Here is a 21,279-nt window from a genome sequence, read left to right as displayed (position 1 = left end):
TGCTACTGCATGACTCAAATTTCCCCTTTACTTTTGCTTTGCTACGCGTCTAATCATTGAGAGAGATTGCTGGAGGCTACATTAAATGAAATCCAGAAATGCCACATTTTTACTGTGACCTTTGCTTACCGTTTCGGTGGACACTTGAAGTAACTTCTCTGTGGAGCAAAGCAACTGTATGTGAAAGCATCTGTAGTGTGTATGGCTCTGAATCATTGCTTGAACCCTGCACATGAATTTCCAAACTTCTTAGCTCTAATCTCTGTCCCTACAACTGTGTGCCGCTTCTCTGTTGCTCCTTACTTAGGTTAGAAGGTAGGTTTGTTTTTCTTGCAGTCACGAAGACTGAGCACTTTGCAGTGTCAAGTTTGGCTCTTTCCCACCAGTTGCAGTTTGATGATGGTGAAGAGTAAATTATTGTACAGATTTCACGACTCTTAACTGAAATAACTCTGTTAGAAAAGTAGCTTTTTGGCTCAGCTAAAATGTGCGTTACCCCCTGGCAGTGATTCTGTCTCCAGTGGCAGCTTCTAGGGCTGCTTGCTTCAGCGTTTCAAGAACCCATCAGCGCCTTCTTTTGCTTATTTATTTATTTTTATATATCCCTGAATTGTGACCAAATCTGTCAAGTATGGGTGATAATTTTAGTTCTTTCAGTGGTGGAAGCATCTCAGTATCTTTAGGTATCTCAGTGATGGGCAAATGGTAACTGGACACTTCAAGTCCGTAATGCACTAGGAACATTTTTAGATCTAGAATATTCCTCGAGCATAAAATTGCTGTTGTGATTTCTTTTTAGATCATTTGAGGAGCTGACAAGAGCTGTGGTTTCTTGGCAGTTTCATTACTGAACTCTTTCAGTTTTCCACTTCCTCACTATTCTGGCCAGAAAGTCACATTTGATTCAGTATTATTCTGTGTAAATTTCTAAGCTGTATTATTTCTTTGCAGTCTGTTTGTATGAACAGTTTTCTTACTGTGTTAAAGATTACCTTAATGCCTTGCATAATATTTTTCTATAATAGGTCTGGGATTTTTTCAGACTGAGCTTTCACCTAATTAAATATCCAACTATACTGTGATTTTTCTTTTCATGCTAAAATTCACTGTCACCGAATATTCTTAACATAATGCATTGGATTTTGTAGTGAATTTGGAGGACTAAATTCATGTAATTGCAAATGCAAACTAAGGATGGAAATGCTCAAGGATAAAAATCCTTAGTGAACAAATGTTTATGTATAAAGTGATTACGTGATCTAAATTATTCTTCTTCCACTGCTGATAATATTTAAGAGAAACTTATACAATGGCATACCCTAAAAACGTCACATGCTTGTGTTACTGTGGTGTACCAGGCTATACCGATGTTCCAGTGCTTCTTAATACTGAATTTCTTAATGCATTGCTCCATACAGAATTTCTGCCTACGTGTTTTCTTTGCCTGCCTCCCTCCTTAGTTTCACTTTGATGCTGCTTTTAATGGTAAATCCGGAACTCCTTTATGACAGGTGAGGCAGCTCTGGTTGGCTGATAGCTGGAGCATGTGAGCAGTACTTCGCTCTCGGCATGAGGCCACCTTTGCACTTTAAGCTTAATGTTTGTTTGGCTTTCTTTTTTAGTTCTGAAGACAGTATGTTTAAAAACACGTTTACATTCAGTATAATCAGATGGAAACTTAAGGTAGTTTCAACTCCTTTGAACTATTGTCAGTCCCAGGTGTGTGCCCATAAGGAGCAGTAGTTGGTGACCTGATCCCATAGTTGAGTAATAATGAATGATAATGAATTTGAAAGTAGAATCATGGAATCGTTTTGAGTTGGAAGGATCCTTTAAAAGTCATGTGATCCAACCCCCCTGCAACAAACAGGGACACCCACAGCTCCATCGGGTGCTCAGAGCCCCATCCAGCCTTACCTTGGGTGTCTCCAAGAATGGGGCATCCACCATCATCCATCTAGGTAACCTGTGCCAGTGCCTCAACACCATTATTGTAAAACAAACTAAAAAACACCTTCCTTATATCCAGTCTAAATCTCCCTCTTTTAGTTTGAAACTATTTCCCCTTGTCCTGTTGCAATGGACTCTGCTAAGGAGTCATTGTCTGATTTGTTGTTACTGTTCTCTCTGTAGGCTGCAAGATATGGTGAGTAGTTGTAAATTGCACGAAGTGTTGTCTTTTTCTTTCAGGCCACCACTTTACATCAGCAGCTTTGTGCAGTGACTGCAGCAGCTGGGTGCTGACTGTGCTGTGAGCAGAAGTGTTCCATCCCAATACCTCACCTGTATTTGCTCTTTGCTGCCATTTAACTTGGGCTTATTCCTTTGTTTTTTGCCTTGCTAATGAAATTTAGGAACAGTCACATTCAACAAGCGTTTATGTTCCTTGACTTCTTCACAGACATGTTACTGGACCTTAGCGATCTTCTTCAGGTATCGTATCTATTTTTTTTTTATGGGAAAATTCTCTTGATAAAGGTTACATTCAAGCAAAGTGCTGTCAGAGTGGGCTGATTGGGATGCTTTAATGTCTCCTTAAGCTTTCTGAATTGGGAAATCACTGGGTTTGTAACTCAGTAATTGCTCAGTGAAATTAAGTATCAAATTTCTTTTGCTTTTAACAAATAATGTATCAAGAGTTAGTATGGTGCTTTTTTCAGTATTCAGGGTTATTGCAATGGCGCAAGGTCAGTAGTTACATATTTTTAACATAACAACAGTAGAAGAAAAAACTCTTTGTAGGTAATACAGTGTAAATGGATTAGTGTGTGCCAGGGATGTGTTTTATGAGCTGTATTTTGAACAAAATACATGTTTGCTCTTTGTGTGGAAATAGAAAGCTCTGCTGGCCTACGCTGCCTTACTCGCATTCTCCACGTTCAAACTGTTTTACATACAATGTGAGTAGGTTAGTTACATCTATTTTTGTCCTCCCAGCTGTCTTGGTAAATGGCATCCCTCTGAAGACTATTTATTGCTTAAAGCAATCTGCTGGAATTACAATAATCAAATGAATCTTTAATTCTTAAAATTACTAATGGATTTTTTTTTCTTTTTTTTCTTTTTGCAAGCTCTTATTGAATTATTTTGATTGCTTATAAGCAAATATTGCATATGTAGATTTTTTTTTTTTTGGGGGGGGGGGTTGTTTCCTATTAAACACAAGTGATTTTATGTGATGGTTGCTATGAAAAAGAATGATTGCAGTAATATGGAGAATATCTACCAAATGCGAAGAAGAGGAATTGAATCTGAAGAAGGAAAGATGTCCTGTTGGCAGGGACAGAGACTGAGCAATTTGTTTTTTTTTCCCTCTGTACATTCCAGCCTTAAAAGGTGTCAAGATGGGGCACATATGATCCCAAAAGGTTAAAGGGGGGTAACCGAAGAGATGGGAGAGCTGGAAATAGATCAGTGGTATGGAAATAGTCAGCCCTGGAAAGAAGAAGAAAATGCAACGTTTCACTGTCATGAACTTTATTTATGTATTTAACTACGTGACAGTTTCTGATAGCCTCCCATTTCTGGTTTCTTTAAGATGAATCTGAGCTAACAGGAATCTTAAATGTCATTGTTAACTGTAGTTAGCCAGAAAGCTGTACTGAAAAAAAACAGAAATTAGCTTTTTAGACTTCCTCCAGATTTTCTTCTGTCAATCCCAGTTTGTTTTATTAAACGACACCAAAAAAAGCAAAACAAATAAAAACCAACCACCTCCCATTTTCTATTTTAAGTCATCATTATATACATGCTTAAAGTAAAATTACCTACAAAAGAAGCTCCGTAGGTGATTCTTATTTCTCAGTGCTTTGTTTCCCTCTAAAATTAGTGGCCAAACATTTATTGCCCAGAAAGAAAACTTCCCTGTGTGATTCTTTAGATCAGTCTTTGCTTGCAGATGGTACGAAAGCTAAAAGCAGTTTGTTTATTGTCTTGAAGTGACTTTTTCATTCAAGGACAGCTCTGCTATTGTGAAGTTAGGATGTGAACATCATTAGAGCAAAAGGAAGGCTGTTAGCAGAAGTGATATTGCTGTCTTTTCATAATCTTTAACTGGTTTGGGGTGACCTGCACACTACTACTGAGCAAGTGCAGAATGCCTTGAAATAGATTTTGGTGTGTTTGAGTGGTGATGGGTGGAAGCACTACTGTCTTTTGTGTACTGCTTCATCTAATAGCAAAACAAAATGTGAATCTACCAGCAAAAAGGGTACATGAAAGCCTGTGGAAAAAAATATCTGCTGCTTTCTTTTACCACCTTGCAGCTGAGCACAATATTTGCTATGCTATTCTGCATCTGTGACCTTCAGTATCTGCTGGGAGAGCTGAGACCTCACAACTGGTAGCCGGTAGCTCCCAACATAAGCAAGTTGGGTAGCTGAAAGTGAGAGGCTGTTTAAAGAGCCCTTTCAGTTTTTCTCCTATACTGATGACTGAGTTTGGCTTATTCCACTGGAGAACTATTCTGTTTCATAACAACTTCAGGAACTTCAAAATTGCTGTCAGAATGAAATAAAATGCCCCCCTTCTTCATTGGAAAGGCCAGCTTTTTTTTTTTGCTTTCCATTTTATCTCTAGATGAAATACGTTCTATGTGTTGGAAACCTCCCGTTGAAAGTGTCATATTCAGTGTGCCTCTGGTACACTTAGACTTAAAAGCACTAGCTGAAATGAGCTGAAAATGTGCAGAGCAGCTCTACATGCTCCCTGTGCAGAGCAGAAAGGCATATGCTGCATGTTGATTGCATTGGATGGATGATCAGTCACCAGTCTCCGACAGGGAAAGTACTTGTTTGTATTTTCAGATATTGCATTTTACTTGCAAATACAGTCTTCAGAGCGGTCTATAATCAGGCCCTTTGTTTGCTTTTTTGTTATTCCAATCGAAGTGACAGGACTTGCTTGTCGAGGAGAGCTGAGGAGCTTGTCTAGCCTTGGCCCAACTTTTGAAGTTTGGGTTTGCTCATCTGTTTCAGAGCATTTGTTCCATTCACCTGAGGAACTATTTGGCTCACGTTTGAATGCTGCCTTTCCAACCCTAGGAGACTCTTTCTTAGTTTCTTTTTTAGCCTTTTGTAATCTCCAGTGTCATGGTCTTTGCAATGTAGTCGTAAAAGACTTCAGGAAGAGATGCTGGCACTGCTTTGATCTCCAGTTTCAGCCTTGTCAAGTATCATTTTAGTGTGCCGTATGGTGTGTCCTGCTGTTAAATAAGACTAATGCTGCCTGAAGTGATGTTAGAATCAGGCCCTTTAGAGCAGTGCACGGCAGGAGGATTAACAGCAACTGGCATAATAAATGAAAATGAGACATTCTGTCTTGATATGAAGAAAAGGCTTTTCAGTGTGCGGATGCTTGATCATTGGAACAGGTTGCCCAGAGGAGTTCTGAAGTCTCATCCTTGGAGGTTCTCCAGACCCAGGGCCACCTGTTCAGTTCTAGCACTGACCCTGCTTTGAGCAGAGGTTGGATTGGAGGCGTCCTGAGATCCCTTCCAACCAGAGCCTATGCCACGATTTACGATGAGGGAAGAGGATGTACAAGAAGAGAAAACCAGTGCGTGCTACTTGTTTGTCTGGTCCTTTGGTCTGTCTTCCACTTCAAACTAACTCTTACCTCTTCAGTTTGTGCAGTCAAGTAACAATAGTCCGTTGTTCAGAAGGATCATTATTGTGAGTTATTTTGGGAAGCTTCTAGATGTATTTATTTTTATTATCATTGCTATTTATTTTATTTTTAAGGCAGCACTGGGCCTTGCTGATTTTTTTTTTTTTCCTGTGCTTGTCACAAATTACTCCCTTACTTTGTTGCATAGATGGTATGATTCTGATTTATTGTACAGCTGTGGTGTTGGAGGGAAAATGCTAGGATGACAGTGGATGTGATTAGTGAAAAGTAGGCTCTCTCTATGGGGTCCCTAGGATGAAGGCAGAGCTTTAAAATGTAGCATAAAAGAAGCTGCTTAATTTTGATTTGTGTCTTCAGCTTCACTCTGACAAGCTGGGTTTTGTACACATTTGTAGTTTCTTAGATTGTTCCTCTTCTCAGGTTAAATGTGATGTTCTAGTTCTGATATAGACCCTGGAAATAAGACATTATGGGAGAAGGGCGAAATAATATATACATATATATATAGCTTTTAGACAGTATGTACTGGCTTCAGTTTTTAATACCCTTTGTTCCTTTAAAGATATTAACATGTTGACTGCATTGCCTTTATTGCCCCTTTGCAAATTGCTATGTTGATTGAGTTAATTTAAACAACCTGGTTGGGACCTTCAGGCATTACTATACTAAAAATGTTAATAATGAATCAAATAACCACAGGTGCCTCTTCCCCCAGCAACAGACACTCTCCTTAAAAACTCATTTGCTTTTCATGCTTGCTTAATTATTTAGGCAAGCAGCCATGGTTGTTTCACAGTGTGAATTCTCATTGAGTTCCAACTGCCCGGTCTTCGTCTTTCTGAATGATAGAAGAACTCAGCATCATCACCATTTGTAATATTTTTCCACGACGCTGTGCCATGGTCATGAAAAAGCCTTTTTGGAAATTGCTTGTAGTAAAAGGGTATTGATTTATTAATTTAGAAACATGAATGAAGATTTTTGCTTGACTGTGATTGCAACTTTATTGATTGCTACTGTCCAGAATTTAATGTATCTGGTACCTGTATGAATGGGGGATTCCCTCTTTCCCAAAGAGGGTTTAAAGTCCTGGAATGTGTTAGGATGATGAACAGCTGAATTCCCATGGTACTGGCATGGAGGTATTTGTTATCTGTAGAAGTGGAAGTATATTGGTATTTGTGAACATGTCAGGCGTGATCTGAAATCAAGAGGAAATAATGAAAGGATGAGAGTCCCTATGGAAGCGTCCCTTTGAAATCAGCATCTGATGACTGACAGATGTGAAATGAAAAGACTCTGTCTTCGAAAAATACTGTGAAGGGCAAAGAGTATAATAAGTAGGAGGATTTTTCTATAAAGATCTAAGTGAATAATTGGAAGCCATTCCCTCTCCAAGTGCCACTTTTAGCTAATACAGAGTGTGCTGTAACGAGAGCAGAAACCATTGGTAAAGGACAACATCTTGTAGAATTTTAATTTCTCCTGTAAAAACTTAAGGTTAGAAATGAGTTGCTTTGTGGTTCCTGGGTGAGTGTGTGCTTTTTGTCTGAAAAAATGTCTTACTGTTAAAAAAATGACAGAAAACCAGAATGCATAGTGGCAGATCCGTATGCTTGCAAGTGCATTCCATTAATTGTGAACTGAATGTAAAACAACACAGTAAAATATATGAGAATATGCAGATATTTTTGAACACCCAGGATAGGAGAGGTTGATGCTCCTTTCTCTTGCATCTGATTTAGGGCATTTTAATATCTGATCAAAATATGAGAACAGTACAGAGATCACAAGTCTTTGAGAAGTCAATAAAATAATTGCTACACGTTGACTGAAGAGAGCTTGGGAAAATGCAGGCTTTCACTTTGATTCTTATAAATGTAAGAAGTGGAGAAAAGAGGCCAAAGTTAATGTGGTAAGCTTCAAAGATGCTGCAGTTCAAGTCTAAGCCAGAGCCATCCTTCTAGAAGGGCAGTATTGTTTATTCAACATTCTAAGAACTCATAAAATTAGGTTTTATGAATGCAAATGTCATATGGTTCTAAATTTGGAACATGGAGCTTCTGATGGATTGGAGTAGATGAATTTTTATTATAAGTTCTTAGTGATGAAAACTAGGCATTCAAGTAGCTCTCTAAATTAATTCCCTTAATTTTCAAAGCTTAGTAGTGTGCAGAAAATGTACAGAAGATGAATAAAGCTAAGGTCTTTCTGTGGACCTACTATATATCTGTAATATTTCCATCTATCACAACAGTGGTGTGTGTGTGTTTATAGTGGTTTATATCAGTGACAATGGTATTAAATGTCAGTGTGAGGGCCTTCTGCTAACAGTGGAAGTGATGTGTCTTGTTGAGCAAGCTGTTACTGATATTGGGGTGAGCTTTAGGCCGTATTGAACACCCTACTATGGATCTATGGATATTCGGTAAGTTCCAAGGATGCTTAGTGTTTTGTTTTACGGGGCCTGAAGTATTTCTTGAACCGATTTGTCAGGAAAACTGGAACCAGTTGAGTATTCCCATTTCTTTCTGTGCGTTTAAACTGACATTAAAGAAGTGCGAGCTTCGATACAGAGCCCGTAATGCACTGAGTATCATGGTGGTTGAATCGCCATCCCTGGGTGTGTTTAAGAGCCGTTTGGATGTGGTGCTCAGGGATATGATTTAGCAGAGGGTTGTTAGAGTTAGGGTAATATGGTTAGGCTGCTGTTGGACTTGATGATCTTCAAGGTCTTTTCCAACCTGGGTAATTCTATGATTCTGTGATTCTTTCTGAGTTGGTGGCATCCAGAGACTGCAAAGTGCTCTTGTTTTCAAAGGAAATACCCTGATGTACCATTTCAATATGAATTTATTATTCTGTGTAAATACACTGCCTACACCTTGAAGTCGGGTCATAAAACATTGCCAACGCGGGTGAGGTGGAAAAGCAGGTTGGGTTTGAGTGTTTGCTTCACCGATAGAGCATGGATCCAGAGACCTTTAGGAAGGGCGAGGATGGGAATCTTAAAGTAAAGAAGTCCCAGCAGTTTTATAATGCGTTCTTCTTTGCTTTAGCTTTAATTCAGCACTTGTTTTGTTTGTTAGAACATAGCTAAAAACAACAACCCTGCCTTCTTATGTCTCTTTGTATTTATTTGTTCTGTGATGATTGCATTGCTGGAAAGTTTCCCTGGGAGGAGTTTCGTGTAATGACGTGGTTAGATGGGGATACGCATGAAGAATTTTGGATATTCTGGCAGAAAATCCAGAGGGAAAAATACTTGACCGAATGAATCTGAGGCTTTCTCTAGACTAAAATGAAGGAACTAGATGAGTTTGTGACGCTCTGATGGAAACACTGCATGTACTTGGCTCCGCTGAAGTAACTTTATTGATTCGTGCAGTGAAATCATCCTTGCAGAGCAAGATCTAAGCGATGAGGTTCAAGATTTATTGTAACTCGGTCAGCCAACTTAGAAGGCTGAAACTACAGCCAAACCCCCGCTCTTTATGTTAATGTTTTTTGGACAGAAGGTCAAAACAGTCCATTCCAAAGCTGCAGTGAACGTAGAGCATTGAAAGCCAACTGAAACACTGCAGCTATTTTGCTTTAGTAATGTCTCTGTGGCTCATGGAAAGTCACGTGCTCCCAAACTCCTGTATGAATTGCCAGATTCAGTAGATGCTTATTTTTCTCTGCTGAATTCAATGACTTATTTCCTAACTACACTTCTTGTTCAGAGGTTATATTTTGCTTGCTTCCTTGCCATTGAATAGTATTGCTATGTCATCTGGCAAAAGGATGGTAGCATTTCAGCCTGTACTTCCGTATGGGATGGGCCAGTCTAACCACATGGCATGGAATGTATCCAGTGATCTCATTAAATATGGACTAACTTAATGCCCTATCGCGGACACTTACTTGATTGAGCATTTACTTTTGGGATATGTGATAATTCTAAGGATTTATTTGAAATCTTCCCTTTTTACATTCAAATTTTTTATACTTGCTTCAACCTTTATGGGTACCTTGTGAATCAAGGTGTGCACGGAGCTTCGTGGGAATGTTTGTAGCTCATTGGGAATTGAAGAATATCCTGCCTTTCTTGTTGACCACAAAACACATCTTAAGATAGTGAAATAAAACTTCCTCAGTCTTTACAAACACAACCGTAATTGCCTATGCCATAAATTGCAAATCAGAGTATGAAGAGCAGCTCCTCCCATCTCTTTACATCCTCGTAGTTGAGCAGTTGGGGTGGAGAGCAGAGAGTGGTGGGGTAGAGACACTTGTGCAGCTTTTGACGAGCACCAGGTTCTGTTCTGTTCCTACAAATATTTCATAGAATCATAGAATTACTCAGGCTGGAAAAGACCTCAAAGATCATCAAGTCCAACCTCAGCCTAACCATAGTACCCAAACTAACAACCCTCTGCTAAATCGTATCTCCAAGCACCACATCCAAATGGCTCTTAAACACATCCAGGGATGGTGAATCGACCACCTCCCTGGGGAGCCTATTCCAGTGTTTAATCGCCCTTTCTGTAAAGAAATGTTTCCTAACGTCCAACCTAAACCTTTCTTGCATTACTTTAATTGGATTTTTTAAAGCAAGTTGTTTTCAGATGTCAGGGTGGGTTTTTCCTTTACAATTAAAAGGTGTGGCCCAGGCACCTGTACAGGCTGGGAGGAGTTGTCCTTGAGAGCAGCTCGGCTGAAAAAGACCTAGGGGTCCTGATAGATGAGAAACTTAACATGAGCCAGCAGTGCGCTCTGGCAGCCCGGAAAGCAAACGGGATCCTGGGCTCCATCAGGAGAGGGGTGGTCAGCAGGGATAGGGAGGTGATCATCCCTCTCTACTCTGCTCTTGTGAGGCCCCATCTGGAGTACTGTGTCCAGGTGTGGAGTCCTCAGTACAAAAAAGATATGGAGATTTTGGAAAGGGTCCAGAGGAGGGCCACAAAGATGATCAGGGGGCTGGAGCACCTCCCCTATGAGGACAGGCTGAGGGAGTTGGGTTTGTTCAGCCTGGAGAAGAGAAGGTTGCGAGGTGACCTCATTGCAGCCTTTCAATACCTGAAGGGAACTTACTCCCAGGAGGGGAGTAAACTCTTCGAAAGGGCTGATAATAGCAGGACTAGGGGAAATGGTTTTAAGTTGAAGGAGGGAAGATTTAGGTTGGATGTTAGGGGAAAGTTCTTTACTAGAAGGGTGGTTAGGTCCTGGAACAGGCTGCCCAGTGAGGTTGTGGATGCCCCGTCCTTGGAGGTGTTCAAGACCAGGTTGGACAGGGCCCTGGGCAACCTGATCTAGTAAATGTGTATGTTTGGTGGCCCTGCTAGGCAGGGGGGTTGGAACTACATGATCCTTGAGGTCCCTTCCAACCCGGGTAATTCTGTGATTCTGTGATTCTGTGATTCTGTGTGTTGAAAACACTTGTGGTTTAAGATTTAAATAATGATTTTTGTCTTTTACCAGGTGAATGTCTATGTGCTGGGAAAAACTTTCCTTCTGTTGGCAAGAGAACTCTGCATAAATGCTCCAGCCATAGGTACTCCTTTACACTTTGACTTTTGGGTGTATTTTTCGTATGGTTTCTTTAGAAGAATGTATGCGTCTGTAGTTTATGTATGCGTCTGTAGTACTAATCCACTAAAGCAGTAGCTTAAAATGAAGCTGGAATCTATCCAGCAATACTGGCCTGATCTCTTTTATGTAGGACCTTACAGTTGGTCAGATGCTGTCCTCTTGTCCAATTCTGAAAGTAGCTTAGGCTACGTTAAGACAATAGACTGATGATACATGACAGATGTGCATTTATCTGCAAGTTTGCATTGGCCTGTCAAACTTCAGCTCCGCAAGAACATTTGCTAAACAGATTATCACTGCATCACTGTAGTTGCAGCATTCAGTGCTTGAAATACAAGTGATCTGAAGGAAAACAGGGTGCAGCATTTTCAAAGTCTGCAGCTTTTCCTACGTATTCAAATAGCTTTTTCATTATTAAGTCAGCGTTGCAATCATAGCATACACTGTTACGTGTCAAAAGGGTGAAAAGCTCTTGTCTAGGTTGTAACTTTTGAGCCAAGGGAATTCCTGCTGTTAAAAAAGTCAGTTTATAGGGAGGTCTTGTGACTGTTGCCCACCTCTGTGCAGAATTCTTTCCCCTGTATCTTAACCCACCATCACTCCCACTCTCCTTAATCTGTACTGAGAGAATCAGATGCCTTTGTGCTCAGGAACACATGCACCCTCCTTCAGATGTACTTGGCTGGTCACATAACTGTGTTCCTGCTCTTTCAGTCTGCAATGAGCGGAGCAGCAGCTCCCATATTGAGCATCATCCTAATGGTATCCAGACAGCAGGACGTAGGCAGGACACAGCTATCTCCCATCACTGCAGTGAGCGGGATTAGTTGGTGAATGTTAACACAGCCTGATGTCCTGTACAGACATCATGTGTCCAAGAATTCAATTCCCTTATTTCTTTTAGCTCTCTGAGAGAACAGGCAATATTTTATTACAGTTTAGTTTCAAGGTAAAAAAAATAACGCAGCTCAGGTAAAAAAAACAGAAAACTTGCAGTTAAAGGCAGAGGTACGTGTTATATGTGCAAAAAAAAGTTAATTGGCTCATTTTATGGTTACAGTGTTTTTTATAAAGAACACCAAGTCCTTCCCATTGGCTCAGCTGTAATGGTGGAGAGATGCTTGAGGAATACACCTCTTTGTCAGTCTCTGAGAAAACTGAAGGATGCCAGCTATAAAAATGACTGATACCTCCCCAAAACCACACAGGGAGAGGGGAAAAAATAAGGCCTGGCAGCTTTGCCTTATGGTGGCTTCCCTCAGTAACTCTGAGTGACCGTACTGTAAATCTGTCTGCTCCTAAAGGTGAGATGTGATGTATACTGAAGTAGTGGCTGTCAGTGTTACAGCTTGTGGCTGCACGAGGTTTTATCTGTCTGTCCTAACACTGGTTGCTCGAGTCTGGTGTGTTTTGACAGTGCAAGTGTTACTGCTGCTGTTTGCTGGGCTCGGTGGAGGTTAACACAGATGATGCCAAAAGCAGAATGCAAACAGACAGAAGCAGCTTACAGCAGTAAGCACAAGGTTTTATCAGTGCTGGTTATGCTCAGGCTTTTTCTGTTCAGTTTAGGCGACCCACAGCCAATCTCTGAGCGTCCTCCTTGGTGAAGGACAACCAGGGCTGCCTGATGGATGGGCTCTGCAGGTGGGGGGAGCCTTTCTACACATGGCACTGCTCATATCTTGCAGAGGACGGGCATCCAGAGGTGTTACCATCCATTAACTGCACTATAGTTGAATTAACAGACAAGCCATAACATCAGGAAGGGGGCAGCACACGGGATTTAGGGCAAGTAGAAATGTTTTATATTTCACCGATTCATAAACTGCTCTAGTTTAGAACATTCTGCTTGAGTCAGCTGCAGTCTGCAAGTTAGTTATCTATATACAAAATAAATGCACGCTCCGTGCAAAATTTAACATTTTCTTTTCTGCTCACTGCAGTCTTAATTAAGTCAAATAGCTTATGAATAAATAAAATAAGATTAAATTCAAGAGCATTCCTTCACTTATTGGGTATAGCCTGATGTAGCAGATAGGTAAGTAGCGTAACATTCCATACTGCTGTACAGTTCTGTAGTAAAACTGAAGAATCCCTTAATGTGCAGCGTTGCAGTACTGGAATACAATCAAGGTGAAATGCATCATGCATAGAAAATGAGCTCAGGGATTTGTCCTCCTTGTACCCCGGTCCCGTTGGTACTGTCCGAGGAGCACTGGAACTGGAAGGTCACTTTGCCACACTGCACTTCAGTCATTCCCTCCTGCCCGAAGTAACTGAGCTCATTGCCGTCCAGAATGGCACTTACATTGTAAAACGTGTCCTGCTCAACCTGCACCGGGTGCTCAAACCACACTGAGAAGGTATTACTGGAGCCGTCGGAGGTAAACTTTGTCAGATTCTGAGCCAGGACAACTCCTAAGCACTTCAGTTTGATTTTGATGCTCTATTCAGCTTTGCCATAGCTTGACCCATACAATCCCAGTCCCGCTATAAATATCCGTTTGTCTACAGCAAACTGAATACTGTCGCACCGCCCCCGGTACCTCCACTGGTTACTGCGGTACGCGGACGACTGAAAGCGATGGCAGCGCTGCGGCACCAGTCCTTTCCTTTTTGTCAGGGGAAACTCGAGTTTGGGTTTGTTGGCAGCCGTGTACCACAGGAATATGTTGTGCGTCTCCTCCAACGTCAGGATGTCGGACTGGGCCGCCCCGTTGGCAAACTCTTCCAAAGTCATGGTGGGGATCCGCACCAAGTACAACGCTTTCCCCAACACGTTCCTCTTGTTGCGCGGCGTCACCGGCAGCCCCTGCCTCTTACACTCGGCCTCAGCCCAGTTGAGAACGGCTTCAAACACCACCACCTCCTTGGTGTTGAGGGCCTCCCGCGTCACGATGATCTCCAACGTCTGCAGGTCGATCTCGCAGAACCCTTCAGATTTAAGCGCCATCTCAGCCTGAGCATCAATCACCTCCCAGCAGCGCTGTGTCAGCTCTGGCTCCTCGAAGAGCCGGCTCTGGGACAGCAGGACGCACGCGTTCTTCGCCTCCAAGCTCGTCTCCAAGAAGTTGACGCACGCCTTCGCCAGGGCCGGCACGATGTACTTCTTGGCAGCGTAGAGCGTCGCCAGCACCGTGTCGGCTTCCAGGTCTATCTCGTCGCTGTACATGTATCTAGGTGAGAAAAGAAGTTTCTTAAGGGAAAGCGTATAGGCACAGCCCACGGGAAACTCATCTCTAGTCATCGCTGCTGGCTGTTAGTCAGACGTTCAGCGTCTGACAGCTCATGAAGCATTAATACGTGCGCGCTGCATGATGCCGAGCGGGACCTGCATATTCTATAAGCCACTTTGATTCTGTCCACGTAATTAGTAGACTCGGAGCGGCCACTTACTTTAATAGGATTAGAAAGGCTGCGGGTTCCACATCTGGGATATGGATTTCGGATTTGACCTCGGCGAGATCGCCGTAAAACATAGCGTAGAAGACGGAGCTGCCCACTGCCAGCACGTACTGCAAAACACACAGAGCACCTCAGCATCACTCCTTGCGACCACCCCACGCAACACATCGCTGCTGGGGCGGAACCGAGCCGCGAAACGCACAGCGAGCCGAGCTCAGCACCAACCTTATGGGCAGGAACTTTCTTGGATGCCCCCGGCGGGCCCACGATGAAGTGGACGTCAGCCATGAGCTCGTTATTGAACATCAGCGCGTTCCTACGAGGGCAGGGAGAGGCCGGTTAGCGGCGGGCGGCCCGGACCCACGCACCCACCCGACCCGGGAGGGGGGGAGGAATTGGGGCCGGCCTCACCTCTCGCGCAGCGTGGGGTGGCACGACTGCCAGCTGGCGCTCTCCAAGTTGTTGTTGTTGAGGTTCTGGAGCTGGGGCGGCGGGGGCGGCTGCGCGCTCTGCTGCAGCTGCAGAGCGGGTTTCTTGCTGCCGGCGGCGGCGGCGTTGCTGTTGGCGATATTGGTGTTGGCAGGGTAAAGTTCTGCGGCCATCTTCTTCTTCAGGGCCAGGGGCACTGACTCAGAGCATCCTGGCGCTTTGCCGTTTGACCTGACGCTCTTTTTGGACTTCTTTAAGGTCTCTGGAAGCAGAAGAAAAAAAGTCAAACACTTCATGATCCTGCCATTGAGGCACCCATGGGGCAGCGGCATCGGCGACAAGGACCGCCGGCTCCCGAACCAGGTCCCGCGTTGTGGATGGGCGCTCCCAGGCCGCCGTCACGGAGCGCTCCGGTGCTCACCTCGCAGCGGGGAACCGGGGCAGTGCGGACGGGCGGCTCCGGCCCCCGGGGAGGAGGAAGAGAAGAAAAACCAGCCCAAAAAAATAATTGAGAAAAAAAAAGCCAAAAAAAAAAAATAAAAAAAAAAGCACAGCACGAGAATCCGCACAGATCCAGGCGGGCACGGCGTCAGTCCGCAGCTCCTCCAGGTGCTACCGCCCGCCGCCGGCTCCCCGCTGCCAGCGGCGCTCCGCTCCGTCCTTCCCCTCCCGGTGCTGGAGGCGGCGGCGGCGGGGGCACATCCGGGCCGGGCCGGGGCGGCGGCGGCGGCTCTCCGCAGTCCGCTGCCGGGCGCAACAACTTTCCTCCTCCTCCTCCTCCTTTCCCCGCGGCGGCCGTCGCCTCCTCCTCCTCCTCCGCCGCACGGCGCTGCTCCTTCGCGCTGCTCCCGCCCGCCCCGGGGGCGTTGCTGGCGGCGGGGCGCCCCGGCTGCTGGGCGGCGGAGGCAGCGCTAACCCCGCACGCTGCCCTCCTGGCTGTGCTCGGCGCGGCTCTGCCGGGCCCTGCCTCCGCCTCCCGCACTAAGAGGCAGCGCCGCGCTTCGCGTCACGGCCACCGCGCCAATGGGGAGCAGCGGGGCGCGGCGGGGAGAGCCGCCCCCCGATCGGCGACGTGCGCCGGGCAGCGCCGCCCGCTGCAACGCGCTGCAACACGCCGTGCCCGCTCGGGGGCGCCGTGCCGAGCGCTGCCCCCATGGCGGCCATAAAGCGGCCCTTAGAGCTGCCCGGGCGGGGGCGCCGCCGCGCCGTGCAGTGCAGGGCAGGGCGGTGGGGGCATGGATGGGGATGAGCTGCGGGAAGGCAGGGAGCGAGGGGCTGATGCGCTGTGCTCTGCCGTAGAGCTTTCATCCCGATTCATTTCTCTGTTTGTTCATTTATTTTATCTCTCTCCACCGTTTTATTTTTCTCTGTTTACTTTTTCCTTTTTCTCTTCTGTTTTCTCCTTTTATTTCTTCTTATCCATCCTATTTTCCTTGAACACCCGTCCTTGGAGGTGTTCAAGGCCAGGTTGGACGGGGCCCTGGGCAACCTGATCTAGTAAAGGTGTATGTTTGGTGGCCCTGCCAGGCAGGGGGGTTGGAACTACATGATCCTTGAGGTCCCTTCCAACCCGGGTCATTCTGTGATTCTGTGATTCCTTCCCTTTTACCTCTTCCTTTCCATTCCCCCAATTCTACTTCCTCCCTTCTGTTTTATTTTTTTCTCCTTTTTTCTTTCCCATTTCATTTTCCCCCTTTACCTTCTACTTCCCCCACCTTTTATCTGCCCCCCTTTTATCTCACCCCTCTTTTCATCCCTCCTTTTACTATTTCTCCTTATTGCCCACTTTTCATCCTATTCCTCTTATAGCTTTTCTCCTTTTATCCCTCCTTTTCTTTTGCCCCTTCTCTTGCCTTGCAGCCCCTCACAGACCCCAACCCTTCACCCCACAGCTCCATACTGTGCCCTCATCCCCGGGTCTCTCTGTAGGCAGGGGCTGTATGGAAAGACTGGCATTGGCTTCAGCAGTGCTTTATGAGTGTTGGTTCATTATTACTTTACTAATCCATGTGGCAGACAGTCGTGTTAACTTTGGCCCTAGTTTAATTTATATATCGGTGGCATCACTTTTTGGCCTTTTATGGCCTCTTTTTGCTACAGGCTTTTCACTCAGAACCATCCACGCATTCATATTCTGCCTGTTTGGTAGCTTTCAGAATATAAATTAACTGCATGTAATGTTTTCTCAGACGACCTGTGGGCACAAAGCGCGGGCAGAAAACCGAGCAGCTTCTGTGCAGATGCCTCCAAACACCCCCCAGCTCCTCTGCCTCGCTTAGAGTTCGGTCTCTGCCCTGTGGGGCAGCTCTGACCCCCTACAGAGCATCTCTGACCCCATGCTGGGAGGTACAGACCCCAAATGAGGCAGCCGGGCCCCATACAGGGCAGCCTTAACCCATGCAGGGCAAGCAGGAGTGGGCCGGGTGCTGCCTGGTGGCATTACCCGCAGTACTGCAACATCAGTAGCAAAGTGCATGCCTAGAGTTTGGGTATTGCTTCTGGAAGCACTTTGCATTTTGGAATTGGTCCGTTTTGTTTACTAGCATGAAAAATTCACACTTTTCCTAAAGCTGTCATTGTGCCAGTACTCATTTTTGCAAGAAAACACTTGGAAGCCGGTTTCCTTCAGCTGTTCTCCCAGACAGTTCACTTGCAACGGGCACCTTAAGGTGGGCAGGGATCTGCTGGCACATGGCATAGCCTTCCTAAAGGGATGTCTACAGGGATCCATCAGTCTTTCCCAACCCTTTGGTTTTTATGGCCATGGTGGGGAGGTGGCCGCTTTGGCATATCTTAAGGTTTGAGGGAGATGCATTTGGAAGTCGTTGCTTGATGCATGCGATGCTTTCATGTAAATGCCTTTGTGTAGCCAGGTACTGCTGGTGCAGGTAATTAGGGATAGCAACAGGGCATCCTTGTCTGGGCTTGGTGCGATGTGGAAGCGCTCTGATTAGTTGTAAATTCGTGTGGCTGCTGCAGCGCTTTGAGCTGAATTTTCATCTTTATCAGTGTGAGTGCCCACATAGGAGATCGGCTGAGGAAATTGAGTTGGGGCTAATAGTTAACAATTTACCTTACATCATGGATTTTCGGTCAAGTGATAAAAGGCAGGCAGGAAATGAGCGGCTGATACCTGAAATCAGAGTAAACATGTGTTACATGCCGCTTTTACAAGATTGTTTGATAAATTATAAATTGGGTTAGGCAGAGCGCAGCCCGCGCTGACGGATTTCAGTGGGTCTGAACCTGATAACACCAACACTTGAAACGAGTTTATACATCAGGAGACACATCCCGGGCTGATGGAAATCGTCGTAGGCTGTTGACATTAATTGGGTTCCAGCAATTTGTGCCTGGATACGGCTTTGAACCCTGGGAAGCTCTGAGGACAACGGTGTGCTGTGCTTTAAAAACCTCTTGTCTGTAAGTGAAGAAGGATTTTGTTTTAGCTATGCCTGTAGTGAAGAGGTGATCTTAAGGCTTCATCTGTGCTGCTCTCTTACTTGTTCCCTGAGATGTGAAGCAAGTCGACCATGACGGCCTCACAGTTCTGTATGTCATAAATCAAAGTTTGGGATTAGGAGTAATTGTGTTACTTTCTTTTGCAGATCCGTGTTTATATATTCCTCGTTTTGCACATATGCTGGAATTTGGGGATAAGAACCATGAAGTGTCCATGACGGCTCTCAGGCTACTGCAGAGAATGAAGCGAGACTGGATGCACACTGGCCGCCGGCCGTCTGGGCTCTGCGGGGCAGGTGGGTGAGATGTGGGGTATCAGGTGTGTGAGATGTGGGGTGTCAGGTGTGTGAGATGTGGGGTATCAGGTGTGTGGGATGTGGGGTATCAGGTGTGTGGGATGTGGGGTATCAGGTGTGTGGGATGTGGGGTGTCAGATGTGTGAGATACAGAGTGCCAGGTGTGTGAGATGTGAGGTGCGTTGCTCCACCTGCAGCAGGTTGAGCTGAAAACAGCTGTGGACTTTCCCATTTCTTAGGAACTCAAATTTCAGTTTTGCTCCTACATTCCTTGCTCAGATCCTTTATCTCTTACATCTGGGATTTGTTTTAATCTTTCTGGGGCTCATCCCGCTCCCCTTCTGCAAGCTGTAGCTTTTTGTCAGCTAAAACTGCTGTGTTAGTGCAAGCACTTGAATATGTGTCTTTACATTGATTCTTATGCAAGAAACGCCCTCCCTGACCTAATATATGAAATTATTTTCTTCTCAGTCTTTTTCCAAGATTCATTGCAGACATGATGCTTACAAAAACCTACTGGACTAGGCTAAAAAATGGTATCATCTAGTGAGGTCAGACTAATGAGAAGTGCATATAGCCACAGAGTTAGCGTGTGCACTTCATTGCATTTGAAAGATCTTGTATGTGCATGCTTGAGTAGTGCATAAACCATAGGGAACCCAAAACTATGCATTCTTCTTACAGGCTGAGAGAGCTGGGGCCATTCAGCCTGGAGAAGAGAAGGCTCTGGGGACTCATGAGAGCAGCCTTTCAGTATCTAGAGGGGGGCTGTAAGGAAGAAGGGACAGACTATTTAGCAGGGTCTATTTTGACAGGACAGGGCGAAATGGTTTCATTCTGCAAGTTGAAGCAGGAGGTGTTGATTTCCTACATCCTTCCACACAATAAACAGTGCACACAGTTCATGGCTTCTTTTGGCTCCTTGGCCTACATGTCTGTGTCACACATTGTCTGGAGCTGTGTGAAGGAGCAGTCATTTGATGTTCCCATTAGGATCTGGAGCCATTCTGCACGTGCTTGAAGCGGAGCTCTGGTTTTGTTTCCTCTGGAGGGAAGCACTTCTGCATACTTAAACCTGTTCTGCCCACTGAACCACAGTGTGATGAATGAATGAAGTTGATGCCTCAAATCTGTCCTGCTGCTGTGAATCAAAACACTAATGTAAACGCAATCTATTGCAGTTATCTGGCTGTGTGGAGGGTCTCGCACGCCAGCACTTGTGCACCAGCAGGCTGGTGGGAATGGTCACAGCTTAAGCAGGCTTTGCTTCCGCGGGTTTAATTGGAGAGCTTTTTATTCAACTAGTAATCTCTGCTAAAATGTTGGTCACTTTAACAATGTGTGATCAGTCTGATGTTCTTGTGCCATATCGAAATAGTTTGGGTTTCCACAGTGAGCTAAAGTGTTGTTAGGGTGCAGTTTGCAATCAGCTTAATTTTATTGGGTAGGAACCAAGTCTGTAAAGTTGAGTCAGTCACGTGTTTTCAAGGATGCAGCTGAACGTAAGCATTTAGTGCTCTTTAGCTGAAGGAAGGGGCAAAGAGAGGGTATCGTTATCTGTCTGTTTTCTGCTTTTCTTCAGCAAATTTTCCTCTTTGTGACACTGACTGTCCCTGATTATTCTCTAGCTCTGTTAGTGGCAGCGAGAATGCATGATTTCCGACGCACTGTTAAAGAGGTCATCAGGGTGGTCAAGGTTTGTGAGTCTACGCTAAGGAAAAGGTTGGTGCCGTTTTATTACTTTTATCTTTCGCTTACAGAACTGAAAAGTGGTGTCGTCTAAAATCGATGTATATCAGAGAAAACTGGGTTATTTTCCTTTTCTCAAGTGCCAGGAATAAAATAAGTACAGTGTGTTCAGCTGGTCATATCGAAGTACTAACCCTGCCTCTTATGTAAGGCCTCGAATGCTTAGCAGAGGTGGTAGGAAGCATTGTGCCTGTTTAAGAGGTGAGGAGTTCAAGTCAAACAGTATTTGGTCATAAATGTTAACAGAGGAAGTAATTGATTGATTCTCAAAGCTGAAGATGTCCTGTAGGATTTTCTTGCCTTGATCCAGAATGCTGCGCTGAAAAGTCGTGTCCTTTTGCTATCACTGATCAGAACTTTGCAAAATATTGTGGTAGAGTGTTCATTTTCAATATTGTTGCCCTTCTAATAAATGGAAGACAGCACAACGGCTTTAATGATAACTTCACCAAAGGGATGAGATGTGGTATTATCAGCAGAAAGTAAGAATTTGGCCTGTACCTTTGGATTGCTTTTTGTTGAGAAGTTCTAGTAACGCTTTCCACATGCTGATGAAGTCAGCATTGGTAACTGTCACCCAGTTTCTCTCAGGTTTGAAAATCTGTAGCCTTTTCTTTTCTCCTGGGTTTGTGAAAATTGACCTTACTGTGAAGTGCCAGACTTTTCATTGCCCCCAGTACAACGTTTTTCTACCAGAGGTTTATTTTGAAGTTGGTTGAACCCAACTTTGCCTTTA

At 44.6% G+C, this 21,279-nt stretch overlaps 2 protein-coding genes across 2 annotated transcripts in view; one reads left to right on the top strand and one right to left on the bottom strand.

Moving 5' to 3' along the window:
- BRF1 (BRF1 RNA polymerase III transcription initiation factor subunit) overlaps nt 1-21,279 on the top strand; it is a 152,113-nt gene that overhangs the window by 58,022 nt on the left and 72,812 nt on the right. Inside the window, exons 4-7 of the mRNA XM_015865581.2 lie at nt 2,402-2,433; nt 11,092-11,164; nt 18,645-18,794; nt 20,423-20,516. Of these exons, the coding sequence (XP_015721067.1) occupies nt 2,402-2,433; nt 11,092-11,164; nt 18,645-18,794; nt 20,423-20,516 (349 nt within the window). The remainder of the gene's footprint in view (nt 1-2,401; nt 2,434-11,091; nt 11,165-18,644; nt 18,795-20,422; nt 20,517-21,279) is intronic.
- Nucleotides 12,193-16,003, bottom strand: BTBD6 (BTB domain containing 6). The gene is given in 5 exon segments (XM_032444780.1): nt 12,193-14,378; nt 14,599-14,717; nt 14,833-14,923; nt 15,019-15,298; nt 15,458-16,003. Coding segments are annotated over 4 exon segments (1,434 nt in total). The 5' UTR covers nt 15,210-15,298; nt 15,458-16,003; the 3' UTR covers nt 12,193-13,345.

The sequence above is a fragment of the Coturnix japonica genome, chromosome 5 (assembly GCF_001577835.2).
Source record: "Coturnix japonica isolate 7356 chromosome 5, Coturnix japonica 2.1, whole genome shotgun sequence".
Taxonomy (NCBI): domain Eukaryota; kingdom Metazoa; phylum Chordata; class Aves; order Galliformes; family Phasianidae; genus Coturnix; species Coturnix japonica.
Note: the sequence above shows the minus strand (reverse complement) of the source record. Positions and strands in the feature narration are given on the sequence as shown.